The 20204-nt window shown below is 27.8% G+C and overlaps 5 protein-coding genes across 7 annotated transcripts; 3 read left to right on the top strand and 2 right to left on the bottom strand.

The window, feature by feature from the left end:
- Positions 1 to 150: 150 nt before the first annotated feature.
- LOC113375605 (protein FAM91A1-like) lies at positions 151 to 5748 on the bottom strand. Its single transcript, XM_026615538.1, has 17 exons — positions 5677 to 5748; positions 5534 to 5615; positions 5115 to 5324; positions 4777 to 4961; positions 4604 to 4704; positions 4358 to 4517; positions 3818 to 3972; positions 3560 to 3749; positions 3347 to 3433; positions 3104 to 3288; positions 2487 to 2650; positions 2200 to 2412; positions 1945 to 2118; positions 1354 to 1868; positions 842 to 945; positions 378 to 447; positions 151 to 261 (listed from the first exon to the last, which is right to left on the bottom strand). The coding sequence occupies exons 1-17, from the start codon at positions 5746 to 5748 to the stop codon at positions 151 to 153; spliced, it is 2778 nt and encodes a 925-aa protein (XP_026471323.1).
- A 470-nt stretch (positions 5749 to 6218) lies between these two features.
- On the top strand, positions 6219 to 7307 carry LOC113375610 (copper homeostasis protein cutC homolog). The gene is given in 4 exon segments (XM_026615545.1): positions 6219 to 6480; positions 6627 to 6735; positions 6738 to 6881; positions 6884 to 7307. Coding segments are annotated over 4 exon segments (720 nt in total). The 5' UTR covers positions 6219 to 6339; the 3' UTR covers positions 7210 to 7307.
- Positions 7308 to 7936: 629 nt separating this feature from the next.
- LOC113387513 (beta-1,3-galactosyltransferase 6-like) lies at positions 7937 to 9325 on the bottom strand. The gene is made up of 3 exons (XM_026624853.1): positions 8628 to 9325; positions 8358 to 8531; positions 7937 to 8207 (listed from the first exon to the last, which is right to left on the bottom strand). The coding sequence occupies exons 1-3, from the start codon at positions 9323 to 9325 to the stop codon at positions 7937 to 7939; spliced, it is 1143 nt and encodes a 380-aa protein (XP_026480638.1).
- Positions 9326 to 10861: 1536 nt separating this feature from the next.
- Positions 10862 to 13244, top strand: LOC113364069 (nucleoplasmin-like protein). Of its 3 annotated transcripts, none has more exons than XM_026606527.1 (6): positions 10862 to 11105; positions 11356 to 11498; positions 11605 to 11754; positions 12145 to 12240; positions 12522 to 12566; positions 12745 to 13244. In XM_026606527.1, exons 1-6 carry the CDS (start codon positions 11084 to 11086, stop codon positions 12841 to 12843), a joined length of 555 nt encoding a protein of 184 aa, XP_026462312.1. In that variant the 5' UTR covers positions 10862 to 11083; the 3' UTR covers positions 12844 to 13244. The 3 variants fall into 3 exon arrangements, with proteins under 3 accessions (XP_026462312.1, XP_026462313.1, XP_026462315.1); XM_026606528.1 differs by having other exon boundaries at positions 12145 to 12246; XM_026606530.1 differs by lacking the exon at positions 12522 to 12566.
- A 176-nt stretch (positions 13245 to 13420) lies between these two features.
- LOC113364064 (zinc finger protein 883-like) lies at positions 13421 to 19675 on the top strand. The gene is made up of 14 exons (XM_026606522.1): positions 13421 to 13749; positions 14443 to 14565; positions 14752 to 14816; positions 14879 to 15024; positions 15103 to 15304; positions 15372 to 15466; positions 15539 to 15612; positions 15835 to 16030; positions 16555 to 16723; positions 17003 to 17170; positions 17665 to 17795; positions 18027 to 18147; positions 18835 to 18962; positions 19162 to 19675. Exons 1-14 carry the CDS (start codon positions 13723 to 13725, stop codon positions 19617 to 19619), a joined length of 2103 nt encoding a protein of 700 aa, XP_026462307.1. The 5' UTR covers positions 13421 to 13722; the 3' UTR covers positions 19620 to 19675.
- Positions 19676 to 20204: the final 529 nt, after the last annotated feature.

Genomic DNA, 20204 nt, shown 5'->3' with positions numbered 1-20204 from the left:
CTTATTTTTCTAATAAAATGAAATAAATCTATTCATGATTTTTAAAACTCAAAAACTGCTATAAAAAGGTTAGATTATTATAAAGAAAAAATAGTTAAATAATTATACATTACTTTTTAATTTACATTATTTACACATTTTACATATATATTATTTTCCTGACCATATGTTTACTCTGCCATTCTCAAAAGCTAAACATTTTTTTGGAAGTGGAGTTAAAAAACCTCTCTTTATGATGCCCATATTCTCGCCTGGATAGTACTGAAATTAATTTTTCAATCAATTACTACTTATATTAACTTAAATTAAAAGATATCAATAACATTGTATCAAAATAATTATAATACAAATTTCATAAATCACAAATAATATCATACCTGACATTGGGATATAAAATCCAATAAATTATCACTAAGCCTTTTATTTGCCCCAACTATTCTCGAAAGACTATAAAAAAAAAAGTTAATAAATATGAAAAACTAGTTGAAAGTTAAGGCAAGTTGCATGAACTCTCTGAAAAGTATAATAATTGACTTAATCAACCAAAATTAAGATTTAGATATTTAGATCAAATTTTCAACTGTTCATTTTGCAAATAAAGTTCAGTTAATTATAAACATTGCTATTTCCAATTGATATCCCTCAAACACATTTAAATTCGGTTCAGTTGTTTTTGGGTAAACATCGACAAAAGGTCAAAAAGGCTCACATACACACATACGCTTTATAGATACACACACACACACATACTTTCTCTCAATTTTATCTCATTCGATTCAGAATGGGTTTAAAATTATGAATTTCTCCTTTGGGAAGTTAAAAACTAATAAAAATAACATACTTTTCATCAGATTGCAGTCGTTGCACTATTGCATCGCAGATATGTGTGTTTGCGTCAGCATCAAACAATGGTATTCCAAAGCAACAATCCAATAATGTCCACTCCTTAAAACAAATCACATCAATTTTAAATAGTTTTATAATTTCCATTCAATATAAATATTTCTTATTTATAATGTTATTCATGAAATAGTAATTATAGATTTAGACTTGACTTCAATGAAATTAACAGAAACCGGTTAAATTTAATAATGTGAAGCGAAGTAAAAAGAATTCAATTAAGCAAGGGTCAAAACTAGGCTTTAAAGTTTTAATGATTATCCATTAAAGCAGAAGAACATTTATTATCTAACTATAATTAGAATTAATGAAACATAAATAGGAATTTTGGACTAAAACCTATAAAGATTTCAAAACACCACAAATTTAACTAAATAATAAAAATGTCTACAAAATATAACAAAAATCTTCATAACATAAGCAATCAATATTAAAACAAAAGTTGTCAAGTACCTGTTCTTTATTGACAATTTGGCCATCTGATTTATCAATATCGATTTCTTCATTAATTTGGGCATTATCTTCTTTACATTCACTTTTATCAACTATTGAAAACATAGATATGTTTTCATCTACAGGACTGAGAAGTTCATCTGCTGTTAAAACTGTTCCGCCTTGTTTTTGAGACGTTTCAGTCTCACACATATTTTGGCATGTTTGAGTCTCACATTTGATTTGACTGTTTATTTCCAAATTATCTAACTCTTCTTGTAAAATTTCATTGCAATCTGAGCTCGTAAAACAGTTTGAAGGCGAATATCCTGAATGTGATGATTTAACAGGAGTGATTGAAAAGTGTGATTCATCAGGCGACTGAAGTTTATCTATAGTTGAAACATCAGACGCTTTTATTTCATCAGTTGGCATATCCTGTAAAAGCTCACTCTCAATTTCATTTACTACTGTTTTTTTTGCAAAACTGAAGTTATCATTTGATAAAGTAGTTTCAGAACATGTGCCTTTAATATCTACAAAAAATTTAAATGATATTTCTTGAATAAAATCCTTGATAGAAATTGACATAGATATTATCGTATACAATACCTGATATTTTATCTATGTTTTTTCCTAATCGAACATTTGGATCATGGTCTTCACAACCAATATCAATTACTCCAGTATTTACAAAAGTGATGTATCCGCATGTACTTTCCATATCAATATATTTAGATAATAGTTTTATTGCTGGATGTTGATGCCATCTTATCTCATTATTACCTGTTTTGTTATAAATATATATTTCAATTGTATCAACATATACATTTTTTTTATCTGATGATGAAAAGAGAGAAAAATTACCAGATTTCATTTCATTAAATGGAAACGCAATAACTTTGGTAGTAGCGGCATTAAATGTTCCATAGGCTTGAATAATTACCGGTGTATATTTTAGTGACTCATTTATAGATAAAAGTGATGTCGCAGAAATAACTGCTGGTTCATGTAGCCAAGATGTAACTAACAATTTAGAATATCCCAGAAACAAACGAGGCATTTGTTTTAATCGAGTACCTATATGAAATGAATTACCAGGTTAAAAATTTTCTATCACATCTTGTAACCACAATTGTAAATAGAATATTCACCTTTTGTCAAAAGTAAGGTTGGAGGACCATACCCACTCATGTGGTATACATAAAGCTTGAACCATAATGAATTTACTTCTGGAGCAGGTGGCCCCAAATGCGGTGGTTCCAAAGGGCTCACTAATGCACCTTCTCGTCCAAGCGGAGCCATTGAAATCAATAATCTACGAAAGAATTATTTGGACAATCAAACAACTAAAACATCATTTACTAATTGTGAGTATCATTGCACCTTAAGGCAATTTTAGATTTATTTAAATTTAGATTACTTAATATTAGATTTATTTACATTTAGATTAGAATCACGTAAGTGCGCGGCGGATTTCTAAACTTCGATGATTTTTTATAATTGAAGTGCTTATCGAAGGCCTATAATATTTTAGTACGTTATTTTATACTATAAAATCTATACAAAGTTGCATCAAAATCGTCAAAAAATTATTTAAAAAATTCAAATATTTATTTAAATATTATAAATATGATTCCAAAAATAATTCGAAATTTTTGATCACCATTAATATGATCACCAGAAAGAATTTCATAAGGATGTACAATCTCATAATATTTATATATTTTCAAACAAATAAACAAGTAAATGTTTATGTATACATACATACTTATATTTACGTTTGAGTAATCTTTCACAAGTTCCTCTATCTAGTGCTTGTAAGCTTTCTTGTCTAAGCAAGTCCATTCCAAATGGTGAAAGACTTCTAAGCCTTAAAATTGTTGAACGCAAATGAACTGCATGAGCAAAGAACCGACATGCATCACCCTCACCATCTGAGTCCAATAAAGACACCTGTTTTTGCAAAATGATATTAAAAATCAAGGCACAACTTGAAAATAGATTTACTAACCTTATCTAATTCAACCAGAAAACTATCTAAGCTTTCATCGCATAGTTTTCCCACTTCAAACATGGTCACGGCATGGTTCTTTAAACCCTAATAAAAAGAAAAACAATTTTTGTAGCACAAAGGTAATACAAGGGTTCTACATGTGCAATACTATTTAATTTTATTTATAACAATTATTGTATAAATAGGCTCAAAATATATATTTATACATACTGGTGATAAATTGCCCATCATTAAAAAAGCTGTTAATGCAGAATCAAATAAGAATCCAATTCTTGGTCCAGATCGATTGCATGAATCAACTGGTGTTTTCGGAGATGTATTTAATGTTGGTTTTATATTACAATCTGGAGAAGTAGGAGGTGTTAATGCAGAATCAAAAGTCAAGGGTGTAACTGGACTTCTAAAAGTTATAAGCATAAGTTATTTACAGAGTTAAAAATAATTCCTATCCAAAGCAAATAAACTTACGGTTTTATAGGATTTGTTCGATTTAACCAAGATGGATGTAATTTATCAGAACTCAATTCAAAATTATCAAACTTTTTATAAGCAAAACCAAGTCTACAATATAGAGACACAGCTTGCTTTACCGAATCTAGTTCTATCTGTAGTACTGTAGCCAACTAAAACAATATTAAGTAATTATTAATATTAAATAGATTTTCAAATTTTTCATATTTTATTTGCAATTATTGTTTATTGACTTTTATTAATGCTTGAAGAAACACATTTTAACTAACTTATTAACACCAAGAAAATTTTGTATTTCGAAATAAACAGTTGAACATTTTACATAAATATTTCAATCTCAATCAATAAGTGAATTAAAAACTTTAATAGATAAAGAAAATAAAACAGTAAATTTTAAATCCTATTTCTATCTTTCAACTTGATCTTTGAAAATTTAAAAAAAAATCATAACTTGATCCTTGAACAAAACTAATATCAGTATTTAATGTAAATATTTGTAATTATCTAATATATATTATATTTATAAGTCAACTATACCTCAGATATAGATGTATGTTCATCAATTGACACAAAAATTTTATATAGAAGCGACTCAAAATAATCACCGGTAAGTCGATTCATTACAAAGCCTTGCAATGGAGGGACAGACACATAATCTGCCCCTGTTATTGGTACATCTAAATACACTAACCCTCGTCTGCAGAAAAAAATATTTTATTGAATTTATTGTATTATATTTATTTATTAATATTTAGTTGGTAAAAGTTCAAGCAATATTTTTACTTATATAGGCTGCTGACTACTTTATAATCAAGTTCGCCAATTGTTTGAGATCCATGATCTATAAGTTTATCTATTAAATTCTTTTCTGCTTCTGAAACATACTAAACATATAATATTTTTTTAATAAAAGTTGGTCTCTAAATTGAAATAAGCTAGCAGAGGAAAATACTTACTTTTATATCATTCTCTAAAACGTATCCTAACTCTAATCTCCACCATGGTTCCATATGAATATCAATTGGTAATCGTGGCAGCAGGCTTAGCAGTTGAGGTTTTCTAAACAGTTTACTTCTCAGGCCTCTACTTTGATTCATTAATTCAATATATTCATTGCGACCAACGCCAATCAATCGTAAACCTTAAAATTTAAAATATATTATTATCAAATATGTTGTATTCGAACAACAAACATTTGAATTCGAACTTGGAAGATTTTCAACATTTGCAAAGCTAATATTTATTATTAATGAAATAGCTACTGATAATCAAAATTGGTTATTAATAAACTCACAATCAGCAGCTGTGAAGTTTGGTAAAGTATCATAGCTCCTTTCCTGCTTCATCAATTCCTCTAGCATATCAATATAGTAATTAAATGGTGTAACTCTTAATCCTTTCACTATTATATCAGCAAGGTGATATGGGAATAACATGAGGCACTCATTACTAAATCTAACCAAAAATTCATAGTATTGTTCTTCATCTCGAAACACCTGCCGAACTAGATGACCATTGAATAAAATATTATTCAAAGAAACATCAAATGTAATTTCATTTTAAATAGTCTGAACATAAATGTTACAATATTCAAATGGAGAAAAGCTATTACACAAATATATTAATAAACATTTGAAAAGATATCGACCTAGTTTTCATTCTGGTATTTCTCTCACAATGTATGCATTGCCATAATAAATTTTTCAAACTTACCTAAATTACCACGATATCTCAACTGTTTTTTAAGACTGATGTTAAGTATATGTTTTTCATATTCTGATTGAGAAATCAGCAACTGCAATTAAACAAATCATGTAAATATATATGCTTATAAGTAACATGTAATAAGCAAGTACCTGTTTCAGATGAGAAGGCAATTGTGCCCAAGGAATGTTTTTGCATATATTAATTTCTATGTCATTACTCATATTATACTAATTGTTGATTTACATGTCTTCAGAAAGAATATAACATGCTATTAATAAATTATCTAAACTGATGTAAATTATTATTATTGTTGTTTAATAAAAATTAAATTGCTCATTATCTCTGTACATTTTTTCTCTAGATCTTATCTGCTAGGTGTCGATTTTGGCTGTCACTTTACACACGTAGACGTTAGAGCATTAAGCAGACAAAAAAATTATATGAAAATAGATGGAATGTTGTGTGCTTTGTACTTATTACTAGCTCGCAGCTGACAGTGTCAGTGTGTGCACGTGGATGAAGTGTTTTGATACTTATATTTTGTGTACGATGTTGTTTAATAGTGCTTAATTAAAAAGACTTTGAACCCTAGAAAAATATGAGGTTTTTAACAATCTGCTAATATTTAGTATTTATTTTTGTATCTGATGCGAAGATTTTGAATCAATTAATAGGCTTCAGTATCATTATTAACAAGCGTGTATATGCCAGCCTGAAAACAATATTACACTGCAATACTTATAATATCTCTGTTAAAAAGTTGACATAACATCCTAAACCTAAAGAAGTCAATCGAATAAAATTTAGACAATATGTTGGAAGTTTGTGTAGATAGTATTGAATCTGCAATTGCAGCATCTGAAGGAGGTGCGAAGAGAATTGAGTTGTGTGCTGCACTGAGTGAAGGTGGACTTACACCTACGCCAGGTTTATTAAAAATTGTAAAAAACAACGTAAGTTAACAGTTATATATTTTTAATTAACGACAGCCCAAATTTTATAATATTTTTTTTTGTTTATATATATATAAATATAATATATATATATATATATATATATATATATATATATATTTAATTATTCATAAATTATTATTTAGATCAAGCCATCAGTGGATGTGTATGTCATGCTCAGGCCACGCAATGGTAATGATTTTGTTTACTCTGATGAAGAAATCTATATTCTGCTTGAAGATATTAAAATATTTAAAGCTTTAAAGCAAATGGTTTTGTATTTGGAGCCTTAACACCCTCAGGGTTAATTGATGAAACTAAATGTCAATTAATAGTGAATGCTTGTAAACCATTACCCGTTACATTTCATAGAGCATTTGATGTAAGCAGTAATCCATTTGTGCATTGGAAACAATAATAAAATTAGGTTTTGTGAGGATACTAACAAGTGGTATGGCTAAAAATGCAGAAGATGGTCTTGATAATATAAAACTATTAGTGATTCAGGCTGGAAATAGAATTTCTATAATGCCCGGATGTGGTATTACAACTGAAAATGTTAGAGACATTTTCTTTGCTTCATGTGTTAAAGAAATACATGCTTCGGCTAGAGTTAAAAAAAATTTAAACTTGAGTCGAGAGATTAATATAAATTTTAGTAATAGCGACGAATGTACATATGTCACAGATGCAAAACTTGTCCAAGAACTCGTAAATTCTATTATCTAAATTACAGTGACACCCCGCATTACGTAAATAATTTGTTCTGGGAGAAAGTTTGTTGTGCGGAAACTTTGCTATGCAAAACGGTTTTTCCCTTTAAATACATGAAAATAAAATTAATTCGTTCTGTACTTTGAAATGCGGTCATAGAAAATAAGATATATTTTACATATAATAAAGGCATTTAAAAAAATATTACTGATTTACAAAATGAGTTATCATCAGTGTCATACTGCTTCCTTTTGTGCTCTTTTAGCTTCTGAAACTTTACAGAAAGTGTCAATAGTTTTTTTTTCCAACAAGTATTTTCACCGTGGATCAAAAATTTCCAATGTTTACTCTATGAATTAATTTGAGCAACATGTTTTTTGACAACAAATGTTCTAAGAAATAAAAATAGTATATAATCTGAATGCCCATGTATGTTATTTCTAATGGAATCAATTTTCCTCCAATCATAAGAATTTGTTAAATATATATTTTTATTTCTGATAAATGAGCTACACTTTTACATCATTTGATATAGCATAAAAAGGAATGGCAGTTTAATATACTTACAAAGTAAATACTTTTAACATTGAAATAATTTAAAATTAATTAATAATTATAATAGAAATTGAAATATAATTATTTTCTTAACAATAATGTTTTATTATTCATGCATCAAATTTATATATTGAGTTTATTTAAATGCTTTCATTTCTCATATTAACATCATCTTGATGCAAACTTTTCATATAAAATGTTCATAACATTTGCTAGGTAACACTTCCCAGTTATAAATATACCCTACATCATTTACATTAATATTTTCATATGGTTCATTCTTATAATCCAGCAACAAAGATTTCATTTCCGTTGGTGATACTTTATGCAATACAATATGCAACAAACTCATTTTTCTTGGATTTGCTTCAGTATTGAATCTTGGATCATGCCTTCGATAAACATTGTTTAAAGGAGCCAACCAGGCACCAACAGAAACATCTTCACTATTAAATTTGCTAAAGAAGAAGAAAATTGTTATTTGGGAGGTTTAAAACTAATTTTATAATATATATTTGCAAAAATAGACTTCAAATAGCACTTTATGTTTAGACATAAATTTATAAAATTTTTAATTTAATTATAACAAAATATTAGCTGAAAATTACCTGAAATGTTGGTCATTATTTACAATGTACTTCACTAAATAGGCACTAAGAATATAACCACCTCCTAGAGCATATGGTAAGTAACGATCACAAAGAAACCATTCCTTCTCAGACCAAGGCCCACTATGTTTTACTCTAGCTGCACCATTGAAATATCCCCAATATAACTGTGGCCTAAATGTAATATAAAATACAGAATTTTAAGTGAATTACATTTCAAATAATAATAAAGCAATGTACAAAAATAAAATTATATGTTTTTGTACTTACATGGAAGTATTATATTTGTATATCTCCATAACATTATGATCATAAGCTTCTAATTCTTCAATAATGGTGTCTAATTTAATGAAGGAATCATCATCACATTTTAATATATATTTAAATTTATACAATATCGAAACTTTTTCGAAAGTTTGAACTATCTTATATGTAAGAGATCTATATGAATCATTTAATGAAGGCAATAATAATATATCATCAAACTTCGAATTTTCTAACTTTATTGAAGAGATGATGTCAGTAGACAGGCCATTGGTACCAATCGAAAACAAATGTTTCACCTTAAATCTAGTCCTACTAAAATGCTTTTGTGGCCTCAATTGAGCTGAATCAGTCTTTAACTTTGCGGCATATTTAATGAGCCTCTGTTTTTGAATTGATGTTGTGTCCTTTTTCAGAAATCCTTCTTGGTTATAAATAGGTACATCCATGTAGTCTAAAGTAGACTCAAATGAGTTATAATTAATATTGTCTTTCAACCGTAACCACGTCTTACGAATTGCATCTCTTTTATGATAATTTTGAGGTGATGTTAATATAACTAAAATAATATCATAATTAGGAACATCTAGGGAGGCAGGTATAATGCAAATGTCGGTATTAATATATGATAAAAGATATCCTAAAATAAATGACGAGAAACCGACATAAATCAATTTTATATTGCGATATAAATGTAATCTCATTATTATAGACTAGCAGTATTTTAACATAACCCCATAAACTGTCATGTTATTTATTTTTGTGTTTTGACTGTCATGTATTTGACACATTATTTAATTGTGGCCACCCTAGACAATAGCTGGAGAAGTTCAATTAATTTTATTAAATACAAGCAGTGGTGTTGTCGAGCCGGAACGTCGTTCCGGGAAATCATTTTTGGGCCGGAACGCGTTCCGGCAAAATTTTTTTAAAAAAAATCGCTACATATACAGAAAATGATTTAATAAGTTAATTTTATAAATTATAATTCAACTAATTTTTATTAAATGTTCCTATTTATTAAATAGGTTTTGTAATGATTTTTGTTTCTTTCTTTTTCGAACGGAACCGGAACAAACATGAAAACCGGTTTTTGAACCGGTTTATGAACCGGATTTTAATTTAAGCGTTCCGGCAAAAAAATATTAGCACAACACCACTGAATACAAGCGATATAATTATATTCTCATCGAGCTTATTTATATATTCAGTAAAACATTTAGTTTATGTGCCTTGAGCTGTGATATGGTTTTTGCTTATGCTTATTTATCTAGGGTTTTTGCTCTATATTTATCGAAATTAAAAAAATATGGAGTAGAGATACATCAAATGGCTTTTAAATTTCTGAAATCGGTTTAAGCGTTTTTGAACAAACGTCGATGAAGGTTCCAATTATGAACAATGCCAAAAAAACGATACTAATTTTTAAAATTAAACGACTTGTAGGGCCGTAATATTTTAGTATGATCTATAAGACTATGTATCTACCCCCACATAGCTGTCAAAAAATATATCAAAAGGCGTAGAAAAAAGATTTTTTAACACTTTATTACAAGAAAATGGCCCGGCCGATCTTAACCAAAAGCTAATCAGCACGAATCTCAACCAATATCTTTCGAACAGTTTTACAATTTTCAAAATCGGTTCAGAATTGCGGGCTTAAACGTGGACGAAAAATTTGCAAATCTGCGATTTACAAAGAAATGGCTAGGCTGATCGTCGCGCAAAGTTGATAAACGCTAGTCCTCATCGAGTTGCTTTTAAATTTTTGAAATCCATCCAGTTTTGAGAAAACGTTGATTTACAGCAAAAAATCTGTTCACACATATGCATATACACACACACATACTTAACGCATACAAAAAATACACTTTAATTCTGAACAAATTTAAGTCGTGTTCTTGGTTTTTATTAATTTAAGCAAATTATTATTATTAATTTACTATAAGCAAGAAGTGAATAAGAGAAAACACAATGAGCCAATAAATCAATTTTAATAATAATAATAAATAGTAGACCGAAAACAGGTTCATGGTTAATTTATCAAAAATCGATCTTGTATTTTAGTATGATTTTAGTTAGTACATGAAAGTTCTAGATTATGTCACAAGCGGCGCTTCGGAAAATATTTGCATTTATACTCTTCTTTTATCTATGATTTGCATGTAGATATGTTGTATTTATGTTTACTTATCTATGGTCTAATGCAAAGAACCGTTAAATAAATTTCACTAACTGGTGCGTGTCTTGGGATGTCGTTCGACGTTGGTAGCATTGTTTGTTTACAACATCTTTGAATTCTGCGATTCGTATCTTTGGCGTATAATTAAGCGGAATATTTACTAGCGGTAGCTTGTCACTCGCACAGTTTTATACTCGCTCTTTGGCAAATCGGTCTTTAGCAAAAGTGCACATAAAGGTTTTACCGGTTTATTGTATCGTACTAATATATAATAATCACAATGGCTGATGAATACTTTTACGGTAAGTGATAATGTACTATATCTATATTTCATGCTCCAAGTAATATTTTGTTTAATACTTGTGTACTTCGCATGAAATTAATCTCAACATGTTGGCGTCGTAGAATCCTTTGCCGATCTTTGATTCGCCATTATGAACATGCTGTTTCTAATTCTTGAATGCTGATAAGCATATATTTTTCAAGCGTATTTGATAGGATAATTAAGCTGAATTGACTTTATATGCTCCTAACATAATATAAATTGTGTAGGTATAACTTTATCTGGAGCCGGCGCCACTGAAGTTTGGGATCCCGAAACAAAAGCAGAGGAATACCCAAGAACAAATAAGCTTGTTTTAAGACAGGCTCTATTAGGTCATGAAGCTAAAGAAGGCGAATACAATGTCGTACAGGTACTAATAATCTCACTAATTTCATAATTACATTCAACGTAATTGTTTCGTTATATTATCTAAGAAAAAAAAGTTGAACTTATATTAACTACTCTCTTTATTTTAGGTTGAAACTATGTCCATTCGTGATACCGTTAAGACCCCAGTAGCAGTTCTTAAAGTTGGTGAATCTCGACAATGCCGTTTGGATTTAGAGTTTCCAGATTACCCAGTTACATTCACCTTGATACAAGGATCAGGACCTGTACATTTACATGTAAGTCACCTTTCTTCCAGACATCATAAATTACCTCCACTAGAAATTATCTATCAAATTATGCTGTTCTTATATATTGTTGATTATCTCTGCTCATTGTTCAATCCAGAATTAATAAATTTACAGAAAATATTACTTGTAAATCACAATTAAATTTTAAAATCATGCTTTTCATAAACTTACATATGGGTTTATGTAAATTTACATAACATTATGTATGTTTACATATTTATTTGTTTATTTTTATGGGAAATATTTTCTTTATCCAGTGTTATGTATCCAATAAAAACAAATTTTACATTTTTGTTTCTATATACCTAAATACCTTTTAAAGATGTTATCAGACTTTCCGAGTATTATTTTAAAGTAATTTTATCATCGTTTTTTCAGGGCCAGCACTTATTTGGTGCCCTTGTTGAAGAATTTGAAGACATGGATGAAATGGAAGAAGAATTGTTAGATGAGGAGGAGGATGAAGATCAAGCTGTAAGTGTTTTTTCATATCTATATAAATTTCATATACTTGAATATTATACCTTAATATTCAATATCAGCATTTGTGATGTTCTTTAATGAAAGCAAGTTCATTCAATCATTTTGACATATTTAACTTTTGTATGCTGTTCAATTGCCACTTCATGGCATTAAAGACTGGCAGCCTAATTTTGGTTACGTTTTCATAAACATAGCTTTTGTTAAAATGCATAGCAAGTACATGAAAATATGTCAGTAAACAAGCCCATACCTGAAATGCATTTTGCTTGCAGGATGGTCCCAAAAAACGCAAATCTGGAAATAAGAGGGAACATGAGGTAGAAAACAGCCATTAATTTTCATTTTTATTTTAATTTGCTTTAATCATTTCATTATTTTTAATTGAGCATGTATTTTTTTTGTTGGTGAGTGACTTTTTGTAGTATTATAATTGTTACGTTCATCACGAGTATGGGATCTGTACATGGTAAATAAATATTTATTTTATTGTTTCAGGATGAGGATCAAGAAGAAGAAGATGGACCCAAAAAGAAGGCTAAATTAGCAAATAATGCAAAGGGTAAAGCTGGTGCACCAAAGAATAAGAAGAAATAATTGATTTAAAGTCGAAATTCCAATTTGTTGTACTTTATAAGAGTAAAGCAATTTCACTCACATCTATAATGTGTATACATGTATTACATTTTTATTTTATTACCTTGGAATATTGACATTTTGAATGAAACATTAGTAATTTTGTTGTTTAAATGCTCACCTATTACAGTAATAACTTGTATGTATGTTCTAAACCTTTTTAAAATTTAGAAATGTAACGAGTTATGTGGATATTTGTGATCTATGCTGAATGATACTATTTAGTGGACAAAATTGCAGTTCTGCATTAACCTTTTGGTGAGAATCTTGCAATCCAATATTGTGTAGTTTTAGTTTATAATGTACATATAAGCAACCTTAATGTAAGCATTAATTTAATCAATAAAATCTTTTCTATATCATTTGATTTATTGAAATGTATTTGTACTTGCAAATTTTAATTCAATTTTTCAGTAATTGAACTTTGGCGCTGAAGACTCACAGTTGAACTGCCTACAACTTCACTATAAACGCCATGTTGAAGTATCTTTATTCGTGCGTTCATTTTGGGTTTCACGTCATTTAAATATTTTGGCAATGGATACGCAACGCGCGTTAAACAACAAATCAATTAGTGACAAAATAACTAGTTTGTTAGATTTAAATGAGTTAAACCAACAGGAGGCTATAGGAATCGGAGTCTCTTTAGTAGACGACAATGTCAACGCTACATCTTTAGAGCATAGTGATAATTCTAATGTAAACACAGGATTATTACAATTTTCAGAAAATCATGGAGATGTTGATAAAGAGTTGGCAGATCATTTATCCAAGATCTGTAGAACTTGTTTAGAAGTCAAGTCTGATTTGAGGCCTTTATATGAAAATTGTTTGTCAGATATGGTTATGGCTGTTGCTGCTGTTTCGGTAAATGTCAATTTTGTAATGCTTGTTTAACGAAATTTTTTATTGGTCCAATCAACATTGAGAATGACAGCATAAAATTAAATAATTGCTATAATTCTTATATTAAAAAAGTTATAAATTTTATATTTTTTCATCTTTTTTACAGGTACTTATATATTTATATGATAATAATTGGGTCTTGGATTCGTATATGTTGTATTGAACTTAATCAAAAATTTGTTTTTAGTCTTTTACAAAGTTGCATTGCAAAATCTTGTTTTGAATTTTGTTTACATAAGCCTATTTTCTGTTTACATATGGAATTTTTGTTATATATCATACTCATTCATAATTTTCATGGTTTATTTTATAATCCAATTATTTATATTCATTACTATATTAGTTTTTTGTTTATTTATCTTCTAATTAATATCAGTTCTTTGTTAAGTTGAAACTAGTCCCAAAACGTTGATAATAAATAATCATTCTGGTTTTTTATTTGTTATTTGATTTCTTATTCGAAACTTAACCTAATACATATTTATATGTATAAACAATTTTTTAGATGTATTGTATTAGCGATATTCATTTTTACTAGAAATATTTAAGTACTTTGGTTATTTTATATTTATACTTACTTTAATCACAATCACATGAATATTTCATTAAGTTAAATTGTTTATTATACTTATGCAAACAAAAATAATTTTTCAGATGGTAGAGGATGATGGATTGCCCTCTCAAATCTGTACACAGTGTCTTCTAAATGTACATAAAAGTTTTGCTTTCAAACAACAATGTGAAAGAGCTGATTCAACTATTCGTCATTACATAAAGGTAGTATTTTAAGCATCAAATTAAATGGATACAAGTGTTAAATATTTATATGTATATTAACATTATTAGAAGCAATCAGACAGAAAAACTTTCTTCTATTCAGAAATTCTATGCCTCAATTACTGAACTGTTTTATAATTGACATTATTTTGATTTAACAATATATATGCATTGCCATTACTTCAGGGTTTTATAGCGGGTGAAAAATGTGATCTATTGCTGCCTCCTGATAGTGATTATGCTGATTTCACGTATGTTTTATTCATGTAAATTTTATTAATAATAAACAATCTAATAAATTTACTTTTATTAGGGATAAGTTTACTATTATTAAACCTGAATTATCAGAGACTGATGAACAACAACGTGACTCAAAACCTCATTTAACATTATTGAATCAGGCGGAGATTGTAGAAATGACATATATTGATGATACTACTGAACTTTCAGAAGACCACAGTCAGTAAATTCTGTTGATTTTTGCATAATTATCTATTGAATTTACCTTAATATTGTATTTTCTTTTTTTTTTTTAAGATATTGTGAATGAAACTGAAATATCATCTGGTATTAATGATTTTGAAAATAAATCAAATAACATATTGACAGAGGTTTCAATTGAAAATCAAAACATAGAAAATAGTAAAGATGGTAGATGTAGAAGGAAAATAAAAAAAACCATTGATGATGAGGAATGGGAAAAAGATGACTCATATCTCTGTGATTTTTGTGATAAAAGGTTATTTATTAAATATTTATTTATGGTTTATCCATTATTTTAAACTTTTGATATTGTATAATTTCAGTTTTAGTGATAGAGAAGAATTAGACAAACATTCAAAGTGCCACCAGAAGAAAAAGAAACCATTTATTTGTACAGTATGTAATAAAAAGTTTTGTGGTGAGCAATAATTGTGATTTAATTTAGTCGTAAAAGAATTTATGAATTTATAATTAGTATATCATATTTCAGATCAAAGAAAACTAACTAGACATAAGCGGATACACATGGAAAATAAATTGTATAATTGTGGCCTCTGCAAAAAGGTAAGTGATTATTTCAATTTCTAATGAAATGGAGAAAACAAATATTAAAATTAATGATGGCAGTATTAATATGAATAATAATTTATAAGTAATATTGCACAAAATTAGAATTGTTTGTCAAAATATAAAGTTTAAAAAATTAATTATTGATTATTGTTTACCTTGCAATCATATTTTATTGTGCATGTTTGAAAAGGTTTTTTATAGTATTAATTATTTCAGGGTTTTAATGAATCGGGTGACCTTAAAAGGCATATGCGAAAACACACAACTGAAGAATCTCAAAATAAAAACTTTCCATTTCCATGTTCAGAATGTCATTTGGGTTTTACCTTGAAAGGTGATTTAGAAATACATTCTTCGATACATTCAAAAGATGGTAAACATGTGTGTAATCATTGCAAAAAGGAATGTACAAGTAAGTGAATGAAATGAATATTTGTTTAAATTTTATATCTGCCATTTGATATCTGATCATGTGTTATGATTATCACTCAAATGTGACTTATCGCATTACACAATTGTGCTCTAAGCTCAATGATTCATGAATGGTTGTTTACATTTTATATTATATTATGAAATAATTTGAAAAAACATTTAATACATATATTTTGTTCAATTTGTTACAAACTATATTAAATATTAACTTTATGTGATTTTTGTTTCCACGATTAAAAGTGGCTTTGATAATTTTGAAGCTTATTAGAAGTCAAACTTTGGGTTATTAAAAATCAAAGCATTTTATTTGTTGCATTATCAATTTATCGAAAAGTTTCTCAGAGTTGTCAAGTTACCTCATTTACTATTTAAGGATTTTCTGTTTAAATTTTATTAAAAATTTACTTTTATCTTTTTATAATAATTTATGATATAAATTTCATAATATTTTAGTAGTTTGTGTTATATATTAATGGTTCAATTTTATCTAATTATTTTTTTTAGCGAGTTTACAGTTGAAAAGACATGTTCGTATTCATTTGGAAGATAAGCCACATAAATGTACGTTATGTGGAAAGGGATTTCCAGAAATGGGCTCTTTGACACGACATGCCCGGCTACATACTGGTGAACAGAGGGAGAAGAAATTTCTTTGCGTTACTTGTGGAAAAGGGTATATTCTCATATTTACTCGCATAAACTTTTATTCATTTTTGACAATGCTTCATGTAGAAAAAGAAAATTCTTTGTAAAGATTGTATTAATTAGAAAAATCTTAATGTAAATGTATAATTTAAGTGAAAATATTCAATTAATTAAAGAGATAATGCCTGTGTCAAGTATTATTTTTGTGTCAATAAGACCATATTAAGTAAGTCTAGACTCTAGACCATATTATGTATTTGCTGTTATGTAACATATTAATTAGTTCAAGTTTTGTTTAATTTTTTAGCTATTATGACAGCCATTCTTTGGGAATTCATATAAGAACTCATACTGGAGAGAAGCCTTGGGTATGCAGCACATGTGGAAAAGCATTTATTGATTCGCGATTATTAAATTCACACATGAAAACACATTCGAATGAAAAACCATATTCTTGTCAAGTTTGTAGTAAGAGGTATGTGTGATTTTTTTAACAAAATTTAAAATTTGATATGTTCTACTAAAACCACATAACTTATAATAAGTAATTAGATGTTTCTATAAAATTAATCATTTCTTTGTTCTTCAGTATAAGAATTGTAGTATTGTTCTATGCACCTCTATCTTACACAAATTGCCTTCCTGGCCTGAATTAATGCAGTTTTTAATAACAAGACCTTCACTAAACTTTACATTTTAATAAATTGTGCTAAGCATTTTTATTAAAGATGAAATGCTAATTATACTACAGTTATTTGGATGCTTCACTCTTATTGCAAAGTTAATTAACACAAATAAAGTTTTTTGGGATATAATCAAAGTGTTAGGATACTATAACTTATAAATAATTAGTTTTTTTCTATAAAATTATTCATTTCTTTGAGTCCTTAGTGCAAAATACATCATAAATATGAATATACACCCAACAACTTTTAAATGTGATTTAATATAAATATTTCTTTTTATTAGATTTACTCATCAGTCTACACTCACCACACACATAAGAACCCATACTGGAGAAAAGCCTTACATTTGTAATGTCTGTGGAAAGACATTTATTCAAAGTTCTAATCTATCCTTACATATGCGTACTCATTCAGGTAAGCTGAAAAGAATAGAAAAACTAAATATCAGACCTTTTTTTGGAAATAGTATGATTTACTTCTTTCTTATGTAAAATTTACATAAGAAATTATTACACAAATTATTATTATTAAATTAAATATTATATTTATGTATGAATCTAATTAATTCACTTATCATTACAATATTTATACATAATATTTAACTGTGTTATCAAAATATGATATTGATTTGTTCTTTATTTCCAGGAGAAAAACCTTACAATTGTTCTGTATGCAATAAAAACTTTGCATCATCATCAACCTTAACAATGCATATGAGGATTCATACAGGAGAGAAGCCCTACTTTTGTGAAATTTGTGGTAAAAGGTTTGTATATTTTTGATTTTCCTCTTTTTTTATTTTAAAAATAAATATCAAATTATATTAAAGTTAATATACATTAATAAATAAATTTGTTTTTGATATATGTAGTTCCAACATTGATTACACTACACTGATTTTATGTTTTATGTATTTTATGTTACACAGTGAATTCATAAAATTAGTTTTGGTTTGTTTTTATTTTTAATTAAATAATTTACCATAAAAAAATCATTTTTATGAACTTGATAGTAATTGCAAATCAGTTTCTATATAAATAATCATTATTATGTATATTATTGTTAAATATTGAGTTCTCATTTTTCTTGCCAATGACGATTTTCTACATGCCTTTAAAATAATAAATCTTATAAAGGTATGTGAGAATATCTGTTTTACTATCTTTTCTTTTAACTTTCTAGATAGTCTCTCCAGACTTATCTTTCTTGTGATAAAATAGCAAGCTTACTACTTAATTTTCTAATCATTTTCATGAGAGGTTGAGAAAGTAATGGACACTTTTCTTTAAAGAAAATTAAATTATTAAATATTTTAAAATAACTTAGTCTTAATAATAGAAATATTAAAGCCACGTAATCAATGACCAATTTGATTTATGATAAAATCCATCAGTTATAATGCATTTTTTATATTTTAAATCTTAATTTTATAATTTATCATATTTATTTGCAGATTTGCCAGACATGATTTAACGGCTCATATGCGTACTCATACAGGTGAACGCCCATTTGAATGCAATTTGTGTTCCAAAAGATTTACAACGACTGGTCAATTAAATCAGCATTCAAGAATACACACAGGTATTTATATAATCTAATCATATTTGCTATATTTATTTATTGATTTATTTGTAAGCAAGCCATAATCATAATAATAAATATTATCTCAGGCTCTTGTCAATAATAAATTCATTATGTTAACCTTACATATGTAATATTTTTAATTAACGAACTGTATTAATTGAAATATCAACAATTCAATTATTTTTTTCCTTTTCAGGAGAAAAGCCATTTGTTTGCCGAATATGTAATAGAGGTTGTACAAGTAATAGCTATTTAAAACGTCACATGAGGATTCATCAAAATGCTCAAATAGTGACGGCACAAGACCTAATTCAACAATCAGAAAGAAATATCAGCACATCAATAGCAACAACACAAATACTAAATGTTGGTAGAGTTATAACAGTTGGAACATCTAACATTCTAAACATATCTGGGACAGTCGAAGTTCCCATAACTATAGTAAATAGTGATGGGACCTTATCTAGTGTGACTAGCCATGAATTAGAAACTACTACAATTATTACCGAAGATTCAGAAGTAACAGAAAGTAATGCAGACTTAAACGAAACAACAAAAATCTGCCAAACAATAGATCCAACAATGTTGAGGTATCAAACAATATCAGCAGAAAATTTGAGAGGACTTGCCATAAGTGAAATTACGCATAGTTAAAAAATGTAGAACATCTTTATTAATAGTATTGAATAATTTTTAGTTTAACTAAACAAGTACACTTAATTAGTTTAATTTAGTTTTATTTGAAGAAAAAAGCTTTGAATTAGGAGCATCTTATTGACTGTATTTATTTATTTGATTATCAGCCATATCTTTGGTTTATATATTTATTTAAATATTCTCTTTTCAATGAAATTATTAGGATTTTCAAATTAAGTAGTGCATGATTTTTAAAATATTTATATGATGGTACAAATGCAATTTATTATATTCATATAATATAAATAAAATTATTTATATAATTTTTTAATATATTGATTTTATTAATTGTTTATGGGGACAAAAGATTCAATATTCATTTTGTCATTTTAAGGATATTTGAAAAAATACTAACCTAAAATTAAGGTTCTGTCAAAGTGTATTTCCTTACAGTTGGTCATCCTGGCATATATCAATTTGTAGGGTTGGTCATTTATTGCGCAAAGTTCATTTCTCAACCCTGAGTCATCTTGGCGTTTCGTTGTCAAGCCAACTGCTAACTTCAGTACGTTTTGTGCGGTTGAACGAGTGAGATCTTGTTGA

The sequence above is a fragment of the Ctenocephalides felis genome, unplaced genomic scaffold (genome assembly GCF_003426905.1).
Source record: "Ctenocephalides felis isolate EL2017-DRISC unplaced genomic scaffold, ASM342690v1 CF-g0.4_SCAFFOLD_00845, whole genome shotgun sequence".
NCBI lineage: Eukaryota > Metazoa > Arthropoda > Insecta > Siphonaptera > Pulicidae > Ctenocephalides > Ctenocephalides felis.
Note: the sequence above shows the minus strand (reverse complement) of the source record. Positions and strands in the feature narration are given on the sequence as shown.